General features: G+C 43.0%; 1 protein-coding gene across 6 annotated transcripts in view; it reads right to left on the bottom strand.

Annotated features, from left to right (window-relative positions):
* Positions 1-12986, bottom strand: part of NIPAL3 (NIPA like domain containing 3) — a 50375-nt gene that overhangs the window by 17936 nt on the left and 19453 nt on the right. For 4 of the 6 annotated variants that reach the window (XM_077296118.1, XM_077296119.1, XM_077296121.1 and 1 more), the window contains 3 exons: positions 12215-12274; positions 9120-9265; positions 4536-4632 (listed from right to left, as the gene is read on the bottom strand). In XM_077296118.1, coding sequence (XP_077152233.1) covers positions 4536-4632; positions 9120-9265; positions 12215-12274 — 303 coding nt within the window. The remainder of the gene's footprint in view (positions 1-4535; positions 4633-9119; positions 9266-12214; positions 12275-12986) is intronic. The other 2 variants (XM_077296123.1, XM_077296124.1) reach the window with 1 other exon arrangement.

The raw sequence follows: 12986 nt of genomic DNA, 5'->3' as shown, positions 1-12986 counted from the left end.
GGAACCGCGGCCAATCCGCTGCGGATCCGCGGCCAATCCGCTACGGATCCGCGGGGGATCCGCAGCCAAATCCGCACTGTGTGCACATGCCATAACCCTAACCCTACCCCTAACCCTACCCCTAGTTCAAACCCTAGTTCTAACCCTAACCCTAGTGGAAAAAGAAAAAAAATTATTTTCTTTATTTTATTATTGTCCCTACCTATGGGGGTGATAAAGGGGGGGGGGGGGTTTATTTATTATTTTTTTAATTTGATCGCTGTGATAGAACCTATCACAGTGATCAAAATGTACTTGCAACGAACCTGCCGGCCGGCAGATTCGGCGGGCGCACTGCGCATGCGCCCACCATTTTGGAAGATGGCGGCGCCCATGGAGAAGACGGATGCACACCGGGAGCCTCGGTAAGTATAAGGGGGGGGGGGGGGGGGATCGGGGCACGGGGGGGGCGTCGGAGCACGGGGGGGGGGTGGCAAAGGTGCACGGGGGGAGCGGACAGGAGGACGTGGGAGCGGAGCACAAGACGGAGGGGAGCGGAGCACAGATCGGTGGTTTGGGGGGGCGATCGGTGGGGTGGGGGGTCACATAAGTGTTTCCAGCCATGGCCGATGATATTGCAGCATCGGCCATGGCTGGATTGTAATATTTCACCAGTTTTTTTAGGTGAAATATTACAAATCGCTCTGATTGGCTGTTGAAAGTGAAACAGCCAATCAGAGCGATCGTAGCCACGGGGGAGTGAAGCCACCCCCCCTGGGCTGAAGTACCACTCCCCCTGTCCCTGCAGATCGAGTGAAATTGGAGTTAACCCTTTCACCCGATCTGCAGGGACGCGATCATTCCATGACGCCACATAGGCGTCACAGGTCGGATTGGCACCGACTTTCATGATGCCTACGTGGCGTCAAAGGTCGGGAAGGGGTTAATGAAACTTTTGATCTGTTCATATAAAAACCCATGAGCCAGGAGGTGGATCTGATTCAGCAAAGAGGGACCGAAGGGGTTTTATTGTAGATTGGGTTATATAATCATAGACTATCGGATGACTGTCTCTGTGCTTGTGCAAAAAGAAGGCTTTACCCTGTCCGGCCGGAAAGTCTAGGTTATCAATAATCGGGGTCATGGGGCCAGGTATCGAGAAGATATTGAGTTTTTGGCTACCATTTTTGATGAAAAACGCTAAATTTCTTGTGAGGAGGGGAAGGTCCTCTCTCCTTTCATGTGCGTTTTTCTTTTGCCAAATGTTGGTAATAGGATTGGTCGCTGAGAGTTTAAGTTCTAAGTTCACCCATTTTTTGTTGCGGGCGTGATGGAAGAGGTCCATAACGCAGGTTCCCAGGGATGCATAGTTGTAGAGTTGGAAGTTTGGAAGGCCCAATCCTCCCACCTGTTTAGACCTGCTTAAGAGTAGGTGTGATATACGTGCGCGCTTGCCAGACCAAATATACCGTGTGATCATGGCCCTAGGTTCTTTTTTTATCTTAGGGTATGTTTCCACGGTCAGTATTGGCAGCGCTCTGGACGCAGCACATGTCCGCTCCGTCCAAAGCGCTGCCAGCTTTTGTACACAAGGTGATTCCGCGCATGTGTTCATTGAACCATGCGGAATCACCGTGTCCTATACATTAGACTGCAATATTTATCTTGTGGAGACTAAGCAAGTTAGCAAGCCACTATTTGTTCTAACTGCTTGAATTTTTATGTATTATTTTTAATACGACATAAAATTATTAATTTTATATTGCTGCAATGGATCCTCTATTCCCTGGAAAATAAATATCTTAGGCATGTATTTGAATACTCTTATTTTTTGAGGTTTAGTGTGCAGAGTAATTAGTTTTGACTGTGCTTTCAAATGCCAATCAATGTCTGAGAGTATGAAGATCATTACATTACAACTGAAAGGAAGTTATACGACTTATACATGCATATATGGGACTTCGTGCCTATTAAAAAAAAATAAAAAAATATTACATTATATATACACTCACCGGCCACTTTATTAGGTACACCATGCTAGTAACGGGTTGGACCCCCTTTTGCCTTCAGAACTGCCTCAATTCTTCGTGGCATAGATTCAACAAGGTGCTGGAAGCATTCCTCAGAGATTTTGGTCCATATTGACATGATGGCATCACACAGTTGCCGCAGATTTGTCGGCTGCACATCCCAAAGATGCTCCATACAAGGCAGGATGGATCCATGCTTTCATGTTGTTTACGCAAAATTCTGACCCTACCATCCGAATGTCGCAGAAGAAATCGAGACTCATCAGACCAAGCAACGTTTTTCCAATCTTCTACTGTCCAATTTCGATGAGCTTGTACAAATTGTAGCCTCAGTTTCCTGTTCTTAGCTGAAAGGAGTGGTACCCGGTGTGGTCTTCTGCTGCTGTAGCCCATCTGCCTCAAAGTTCGACGCACTGTGCGTTCAGAGATGCTCTTAGGCCTACCTTGGTTGTAACGGGTGGCGATTTGAGTCACTGTTGCCTTTCTATCAGCTCGAACCAGTCTGCCCATTCTCCTCTGACCTCTGGCATCAACAAGGCATTTCCGCCCACAGAACTGCCGCTCACTGGATTTTTTTTCTTTTTTGGACCATTCTCTGTAAACCCTAGAGATGGTTGTGCGTGAAAATCCCAGTAGATCAGCAGTTTCTGAAATACTCAGACCAGCCCTTCTGGCACCAACAACCATGCCACGTTCAAAGGCACTCAAATCACCTTTCTTCCCCATACTGATGCTCGGTTTGAACTGCAGGAGATTGTCTTGACCATGTCTACATGCCTAAATGCACTGAGTTGCCGCCATGTGATTGGCTGATTAGAAATTAAGTGTTAACAAGAAGTTGGACAGGTGTACCTAATAAAGTGGCCAGTGAGTGTGTGTGTGTGTGAGTGTATATATATATGTATATATATATATATATATATATATATATATATATATATATACATATACATACACATATACACGTATATATACACATACACACACACACACACACATTATATATATATATATATATATTATATTATATTATATCTCATGCCTGACCTGTAGTACAGATTTTACCAATTTTGTTTTACATAAAATCTCATTCATTACATATGTAAATGAGGGGTCTCAGGGAACCCATGGTCTTAGTGTACTTTTCTGTACCCTCAGTTATAGTCTTCAGCACCTCCCAGCTTATGTTGATTGACAGCGCTAATTTTGGAGAGCTACCTAAATTGAATCCCCAACCGTGCATGCACTAACAATGCAGGAGCCGAGAGCACACAGTGCTAGAGCAGGCGTGCTATGATCCCTCTCCAGTCTGCAGTGGCTCCTGGCAGCACACAGGATCAAACAGTAGCAGGCAGCTGTCCAGTATGGACAAGAGAAGGGATGATAGCATGCCCACACTGCTCAATGTGCACAACGTGTCAAAGCGTGCTGTCATCCCCCTCAACCGTCAGCATTGGCTGCCCACTGCGAGCAGGAGGAGAGCGACCTGCTTACACTGAAGCTATATGTGCGCTCAACCTCTGCCGTGTCAGTGCATACAGGGCTGGGGATTCAATTTAGGTGCCAATTTGCTCCAAAGCAAGCAGTGTCAATCACAATAATCAAAATATAGGGAGATGCCAGAACACTGAACCACTCTCTTGGTCCAACAAGGGTCCCCTCATTTACATATGTATTAAAACAAGCTTTTTTTTTTCTTAACGTAAAACGAAATTAGTGAAAAATCTGTACAAGCAGGATTTTTATAGGGTCCAAGTCTCTAATATGAAAGTATAAGTGGTGTAACAGAGCCATAGGACAAAGTTAAGTCCTAGCACTGCAGGTTTTGATTAGATGCACCTGACTAGCTTTTTTTTTCTTTCGTTTTTTAAAAAACAGTGCTTGAAATCACTAGGTGTGTCAGTCTGATGGATGAAGCAGAGTCAACTGTGCTGCTGGTGAGTGACCAGCCAAAATGTGAGCTGTAGCTGAGAGATGTACCGAGCTTGCTCTCTGAATGAAGTCTGCATGGGTCAGCTAGAAAAGCTGAGCAGTCTGTGTGTGCAGAGAGCCGTGTTTAAGTTGCAGCATGTGTGAACTGTGGCTGCAGTTGAACACTTCTCTTTGAGTGACACTGTGACTGGTGGGATCGGGCCTCTTCTCTGTATGAAGTTTGCACCAGGAGTCATGACTAATCTGTCCTGGTGAGACCGCACTGACATATATGTGCCTGCTTATTTGCTGCGATACGTCTGTGCCCAGAACAGGCCAATTTGGTTTTGAATCCATCAGAAGTTTTATAAAAGCAATAAAACTGCACCTGTTTGGGCCAACCCACATTGCCTGTGTGAATGCTACCTAATGCCTACCTGAGAGAGTGAATCCATACAGTGGATTAATTAAAAAAAAAAGTCTTTAAAATTGCTTGATAAAAACTATTTAAAAAATATGGCGTACTATTAGGTGCCCACTGAAATACCAAATCAAACAGTAGGATTTAGAAAGTCAAATAAACGGAAAGAGAAACATAAGTGGCAATTACCGTACCCAGCAATGCAACTATCATTAGTATGAGCAGCAAATAATTGGCATTCTTCTGCTTGTAGTAGTAGAGCAGGAAGCAGAAAACAAGGATTTCCACTAGCTGTGAAATACAGAAATAAGAAAATGTTAATATAAACAAAGACACAAAACCCTCATTGCCCTTCACTTCTGCACATTTATACTAACCAGAATATGGCATTTAAAAATGTACAGTTGCAATCAAAATTGGTCAACCCTAGTGATGAGCGAGTGTACTCGTTGCTCGGGTTTTCTCCAGCACGCTCGGGTGGTCTCCGAGTATTTATGACTGCTCAGAGATTTAGTTTTCATCGCTGCAGCTGAATGATTTACAGCTACTAGCGAGCTTGATTACATGTGGGGATTCCCTAGCAACCAGGCAACCACCACATGTACTCAGCCTGGCTAATAGCTGTAAATAATTCAGCTGCGGCGATGAAAACTAAATATCCGAACACTAACAAATACTCGGAGGTCACCCGAGCGTGCTTGGGAAAACCCGAGCAACGAGTACACTCGCTCATCACTAGTCAACCCCCAATGCAAATCTGGTTTATGAGCAAAATAAAAAATCTTTCTGCTGTTTGCAATAAACCAAACAAACAAGAACAATGTACGGTAAATCACTCACAACAACTAATGTAACACTTGGTTTCTCCGGATTCAGGACAAACTGTTTTTTACCGACTAATGAAGTCTCAAAATTATTCAACCGCCTTCATGACCAGCATCATTAGTACTTAGATCACCCTTTGGTTGTTATGATCTGCTGCAGACGTGATACATAGTCACCAGCGTTCCTGAGGAAGCTTAGTCCATTCCTCAGGGGAAATGGCCTCGATGTCATGAATATTATTGGATTATCAAGAGAGTGGTCCAAAAAGTGAACACTGTCCTGAACAAACAAGGTAAAACGTATTGAATGTTCTTAGAGACACAACGATACATATAATTAGAAGTTCAAATTGAAAGAAACCCTGGCTGCTCTACCTGGATACGGCAGTAAGAGGACGCCATCACTGGCTGCCCCCAGATTCCTGAGGAGGCAGGTGGTTAAAACCCCTGGAGTTACTACAAAAGACCTACATCAAGATTTGGTGGTCACAGGAACATTTGGTTTCGATTTGCACAATAAGGCAAGGGTCACACAACCACTTTCCTCTCATCCGAGAAAATCAGTCCGATTATGCTAATCACACTCCGACGAGACGCTAATCAGAGGTTGAACAACTTATGATCAGTATGATCCAATTTTGTAGGATAAGGTGAGGATGGAAAAAAAAGCAGATGTGCATGTCCACAGAATAACAGTGGTAATGAATACCAACATGGTTTACTTTATTAACCCGATTATGGTAATAACAAGGTTATTATTAGCGCTTCCTAATACAGAACAGCTATCGTAACATGAATTATGGGAACTCATCAGCACCTTGTTATTGTGTCGCAGGGTAGGTGTCGGAGGAAAAGAACACATTGGCGCCTAGAATGTCGCACACTCCTCCTCCTCCTCCTCGACCGAGCACCTTAACCCCTTAAGCCCTGAGGGTGGTTTGCATGTTAATGACCGGGCCAATTTTAACAATTCTGACCACTGTCCCTTTATGAGGTTATAACTCTGGAACGATTCAACGGATCCTGATGATTCTGACACTGTTTTCTCGTGACATATTGTACTTCATGACAGTGGTAAAATTTCTTTGATATTACCTGCGTTTATTTGTGAAAAAAATGGAAATTTGGAGAAAATTTTGAAAATTTTGCAATTTTTATGCCCTTAAATCACAGAGGTATGTCACACAAAATACTTAATAAGTAACATTTCCCACATGTTTACTTTACATCAGCACAATTTTGGAAACAAATTTTTTTTTTTTGTTAGGGAGTTATAAGGGTTAAAAGTTAACCAGCAATTTCTCATTTTTACAACACCATTTTTTTTTTTTAGGGACCACATCACATTTGAAGTCATTTTCAGGGGTCTATATGATAGAAAATAACCAAGTGTGACACCATTCTAAAAACTGAACCCCTCAAGGTGCTCAAAACCACATTCAAGAAGTTTATTAACCCTTCAGGTGTTTCACAGGAATTTTTGGAATGTTTAAATAAAAATGAACATTTAATTTTTTTTCACAAAAAATTTACTTCAGCTCCAATTTGTTTTATTTTACCAAGGGTAACAGGAGAAATTGGACCCCAAAAGTTGTTGTCCAATTTGTCCTGAGTACCTCGATACCCCATATGTGGGGGTAAACCACTGTTTGGGCGCATGGCAGAGCTCAGAATCTGGAATTGAGATGCGACGTCATGTTGCGTTTGGAGAGCCCCTGATGTGCCTAAACATTGAAACCCCCAAGTGTTTCACTACAGTTTATAATGCAGAGCCGTGAAAATAAAAATTCATTTTTTTTTCCACAAAAATTATTTTTTAGCCCCCAGTTTTGTATATTCCCAAGGGTAACAGGAGAAATTGGACCCCAAAAGTTGTTGTGCAATTTTTCCTGAGTACGCTGATACCCCATATGTGGGGGGAGCCACCGCTTGAGTGCATGGCAGAGCTCGGAAGGGAAGGAGCGCCATTTGGAATGCAGACTTAGATGGATTGGTCTGCAGGCGTCACGTTGCATTTGCAGACCCCCTGATGTACCCAAACAGTAGAAACCCCCACAAGTGACCCCATATTGGAACCTAGACCCCCCAAGGAACTTATCTAGATGTGTTGTGAGAACTTTGAACCCCCAAGTATTTCACTACAGTTTATAACGCAGAGCCGTGAAAATAAAAAAATATTTTTTTTTCCCACAAAAATGGTTTTTTAACCCCCCAAATTTTTATTTTCCCAAGGGAAACAAGAGAAATTGGACCCCAGAAGTTGTTGTGCAATTTGTCCTGAGTACGCTGATACCCCATATGTTGGGGTAAACCTCTGTTTGGGCGCACGGGAGAGCTCGGAAGGGAAGGAGCACTGTTTTATTTTTTCAACACAGAATTGGCTGGAATTGAGATCGGACGCCATGTCGCGTTTGGAGAGCCCTGATGTGCCTTAACAGTGGAAACCCCCAATTCTAACTGAAACCCTAACCCAAACACACCCCTAACCCCAACCACACCCCTAACTCCAACACATCCCTAACCCTAATCCCAACCATAACCACACCCCTAACCCTGACACACCCCTAAACTAATCCCAACCGTAAATGTAATCCAAACCCTAACCCTAGCCCCAACCCTAACCCTTACCCTGTTATAATGTTATAAGGTGAGATCACTGATCTGACACTTTGCACAGCACTGTGTCAGATCAGCGATCTGACAAGCAGGGCTGCAGGCTTACCAGCGCCTGCTCTGAGCCAGCGTTTGGTAGGCCACCTCCCTGCAGGACCCAGATGCAGCCGTGGCCTGCAGGGAGGAGAAGCTTGGTACAAGGTGAGCACATCGCCTTGTACCGAGGGTCTCAGGGAAGCCCGCAGGGAGCCCCCTCCCTGCAGGATGCTTCCCTATGCCCCCGGAACGCTGCGATCATGTTTGATCGCAGTGTGCAGGGGGTTATTGTGCCGGGGGTGGTCCGTGACCGCTCCTGGCACATAGCTGACACCCGGCCGTGATCTGCTGCGCTCCCCCGTGAGCGCGGCCGATCGCTATGATGTACTATCCCATCCCTGGGAATTAGGTCCCAGGTCACCTTGACAGGATAATACGTCATATGGGATTAAGGGGTTAAAAGGGTTTTCCCACTAAATAATTTCATTTTAATCAGTAGATCTTGGAATAATAATAAGTTCCACAACTGGATTTGTTTATATAAAATGTTCCTGTGCTGAGATAATCTTATAAATGTGTCCCTGCTGTGCACTGTGTAATGGCTGTGTCTGACATACAGGGACATGGTCTGATCATATCAAAGTTCCTTTATCTAAAAAAAAAGAAGAAGTAGATGTTATCCGGTGCTATAATGTCTGTATACTCCCTTTGTCCCTTTGAATCCTTCCCTGCCCAGGAGCTGTGGTATGATCAGATCATGTCCCTGCAGGGTCAGACACAGCCATTACACAGTACACAGCAGGGGCACATTTATAAGATTATCTCAGCACAGGAACATTTTTTTTTAAACTCATTCAATTGTGGAAATGATTATTATTCCAAGATCTATTAATTAAAATCAAGTTTAAAATTAACTTTGTTCATAGGAAAACCTCTTTAAATGCACCTGTCAGAGATTTACAAAGCATTTCAGGGCTAATACAGTTCACATCTGAAGAGTATAGTGTGGGTTCAAGCTCCATAGCCCGCTGTATACCAGAATGTCCAATTTTGGTAAGGGGTTAATTGTTCTTGTTGATTAGTTTATGGCAAACAGCAGAAAGTTTCTAAATGTTACTAATAAACCTAATTTCCAATGAACAGTTTTGATTGCAACAGGACAATGACATGAAAACACAATGTTAACTGCAAAAAGCTAAATGTCCACGTTCTAGGCCACTGGATCTTGGGGACTGGCGCAGCCAGAAATGACTACAATATTATTAGAGCTCTCTTACACCCCACACGCACAAATGTAAAACTTACCATGTACAGCAGGAATGGCCAGCTTACTAAGTGTCTAACGATGTTCTCTCCTGTCATCTTCTCATGACTGTTGGGCCCAAAAGTTATCAGCAGATACGTGCCAATGACCGCTAAGCCACAGCCTAAAAAGGACAAGATATAACGTCCTTTTGGGGGATGGAAGAAGACACATACAGAAATCAGAGAAAGCTGGATTAGTGAACATGCAGGTGAAAATCTGCTGGTTACATGATCATAAAATCAGTAAGTCATTGAAATGAGGTGATATTGTGCAAAAAGGTAAAGTAGTATGAAAACGAATGCAAAGGATCAGAATGTGTCAGAAGGGCTATCGTTGCGATTAGCTCCGCTACATGCGGAAGAAAGCCACACCCACCTGCAGCGGCCAATCAGGGCAGTAACACTGAGGCATTAGCGGTATCCTTATTTGCCTATTGGCTCCTGCAGGTGGGCGTGGCTTCTGGCCACATATGGGCAGTGCACCCTATGATTGCACCATGAGCAGAATTAAAGCAACTGGCTGCTGGTCTACTTTCTTGCACAAGGCTTGAAAACTTTCCTTTTGAGTTTTTAAAAAGGACAGGTGAAAAAGTAAAAACAAAAGATCTATTTCTTAGTCTGCATGGCTATCTTCTCCAGAAGCAAACAATCCTACATACATTTGGCAAGGAGAACAGCAAATCCTTCTCGTTTCCTCCCATCTAAGGTTGGCGCTGCTGAAGCTTCCATGATTTAGCTAAAGCATACAGTCTTTTTAGGCTCCAGAACAGGTAAAGGGATCGTCAAAGGATAACATACCCTATCTATATGAAAGTCAGAGGTGGGTGGGGATTTGGAAGAGCTGCTCCAGCTCTGATGATCAGCACATCATTTGAATGACCACCATGTAATGATAAATTTCCCTACACACAACGTTTAGGACCATATTAAAAAGAGGTAGGCTACGCAAGCCATGTAGGATAAAAACTTCCTCAGAATTACAGTTTCACATTCCCCAGCACTGGAAGTGAGAAAACAATTTGTGATTGTGTCAAAGCTTTCAAAGAAGCGGTAGAGAGCCATTGGCACATGACGGCAAATATGCTGGTCATCTCCATAAATGCTGGGACTGCATAACAGGACACAATCCTAGCAATTTGTTTAGTCGGCCAGGTGCACTCCACTGTATTTTCCAATTGCAATGCAACAAAATATCAGATCGCACTGGGACCAATGTTAGTCTATGGGGATGTGCAACTCACGATTTTTTCCTTGGACTGAATCTGTACAAGGGTAAAAAAACATAAAAATCTCTGCATGGTCGGAGATCTGATATTCGGATTGCCCTTGGCCATACAAGTCAATATTAGTCAATTTGCATAATGGCCCTATTCTCTCGGATGACAGAATACATGAGTCTGCAACTGCCCTCCAGATTCCAAATGCTACACTGCCTAGAAAGTTTTCTTCGTCAGCTGGAAACCCTTTAAGTTTAGTGTTTCTTAAAAGAAAAAGGAAGTATTGAAGAAAAATAGGGTCAATAAGGAAAAATAAATAAATATATGATTACAAGGAAAAGCAATGTTTAACACTAAAGTTTAAGCCATGCCAATATCTTAGCCCAAGTAGTGGGAATCAGACACCTCCTGTGCAATCAGTTGTGTCCAAATCAGATCGGTGGGTGCAGTATTTCACTATAAGGGCTCATTTCCACATGCGAGGCACACGTCCGTATCTCGCATGTGGAAACCAAGCTCTGGCGCCGGCACTTTGGAGCGGAGCTGTGCAGCTCCATGTGTTCCTATGCGGCCGCACGCTCCGCTCTGCAGTGCCGGCTCCACAGCTTGGTTTCCACATGCGAGATACGGACGTGTGCCTCGCATGTGGAAATGAGCCCTAACAAGCGTAGAGGCGACATCACACACATTGGTGGCTAATGACCCAGGTAATGGGCATGACAGTAGTAATAAGAAAAATCTGAGATGACTATTTATATTTATGATCGTATGGACAAAACTAAATGCACAGAGCCAGGATTGCATAGAGTGTGTTAGCAAAGCAACAAGCACACTATCGGCCAGAGCTTCTCAGGTTACCAAAAGGGAAAAATGACATTCATTGTCCTGTGAAAAGAAGGTTTAAACTGTATGTCTAACAGAAATATCAAAAGTCATCTGGATAACGGAAATGGTATACGCCAAAAGTAAGGTAAGTGGTACAAACGTAGACTAGACAGTCTTAAAGTACGGCATGTTTATCAAAGTGGGTCATACTTCTGATAAATATGGTGCATCTTTAGATATATAGTGCCCGATTCCTCAACGTCTTTACATCAGAATTCTGGCATAAAACACCTGGAAATGTTGCCAAATTTCTGCGCAACTTGAACTTGAGCAAAAAATTAGCAACTTTTGGCTTTTTCACAGAAACCCCAGACAGCTTTACAGAAGTAGGGGACAGTATGGGCTCATGACAAAGTCATCATTCTTTAGAGGTGGAAATTATGCCAGATATGTACTCTAGTAACATTTCTCGAGGAGGCACACGGCTGCTGTAATATGCGCCTAATTCAGTAAGAGGCATGCATCTTACTTTAGTAGAACTCGCATGCACATTTCCAGTCTTAACGAATCAGACCGTTAGTCTTAAGTTTGCACCACTTACTAGATTGCGTCATTCTTTTTGGCCACATATCCTTCGTCAGGCAAGGCACAGAAAGTGTCTAAAACACATGAGAAAGTGGGGTACTAGTCAAGCGAGCCAGATGCAAATGTCTCCAGAATTCTGGCACATTTAGCATAAGTATCCCCATTGAGTGATTAACCAGAAAAAAGTAACAGTTACCATCTGCTGTAGGCAGCAAACAACACTATGGAGCAAATCATTTACAACAGGGGGGCTTCCCAAAAAAACCAAAGTTCTCTGCTGTCCAGTAGATGTATACCTGGACAGGGAACAGACAAGTAGAGCTATTCAGTAGCACAGTTGGCCGTCTGACAATAATGAAAACATAAAAAAATTATTTAGGAAACTTACAGTATGTTTATATTATGACTAAGGAGTGTTGTATATAAAAAAAAAAGGAAACTAAATGTCCCCATGTAATCAATACTCACTTAGGAATTCCTTTGGCTTCCACTTTTCCTTAATAAATATAATGCCTATTATTGAGCTTGCTGAAAAAAAAGAAGAAATAAAAACCTCTATATTGAATTAGTATTTCACAAAGCCACCGATTAAGAGTTAGCTCAAAGTCTCACACCATGTGGTAAAACTATGAAATTCTGACAGACCGCAGTCCCAACAGAGGGAACTCAGGAGCTTACTACATAAGATTTATGCAGTGAATTAAAAGGTATTGCCCACTTTAATTCCTTCTGAACACAGTATACACCAGCAAGTCCTATGCTGGATATGGCTGATAGGAACAGAGCATGCTTCCTATACATTGGGTGCCAGCTGTGCTATAAAGCCAGCATCTGCCTCTAAAAGCAGTGCCTGGAGCTAGCTGTTTATTTGGATGCCGTTGTCAATTTCTGAAAACAGCATTTAAATGTTTGCGATCTATGTGGCGCCCATCACCCCAATTCCTCATAACAAAATTATGTTTTGGCAATTTAATCAAAACATTGTACATAACCCCCTAAGAAAACAAGTCCATAACAGGCTCCAAGGTAGGCAAAATATAAAAGTTTCGGGTCTCAGAAATTGCAACAAATCAATTTTTATAATGCAAAGTTTTATGCTTTTTTCTATTTTGGACCAATTTTTATAATGCAAAGTTTTATGCTTTATGGTTATCTCATTGAGGTACCGTCTAGGTTGGAAACTATTTATCCCCAGACGTGGATTACGGCGTGACACAGGTAAGGGATATGGTTATTTTTA

The sequence above is a fragment of the Ranitomeya variabilis genome, chromosome 3 (genome assembly GCF_051348905.1).
Source record: "Ranitomeya variabilis isolate aRanVar5 chromosome 3, aRanVar5.hap1, whole genome shotgun sequence".
NCBI lineage: Eukaryota > Metazoa > Chordata > Amphibia > Anura > Dendrobatidae > Ranitomeya > Ranitomeya variabilis.
Note: the sequence above shows the minus strand (reverse complement) of the source record. Positions and strands in the feature narration are given on the sequence as shown.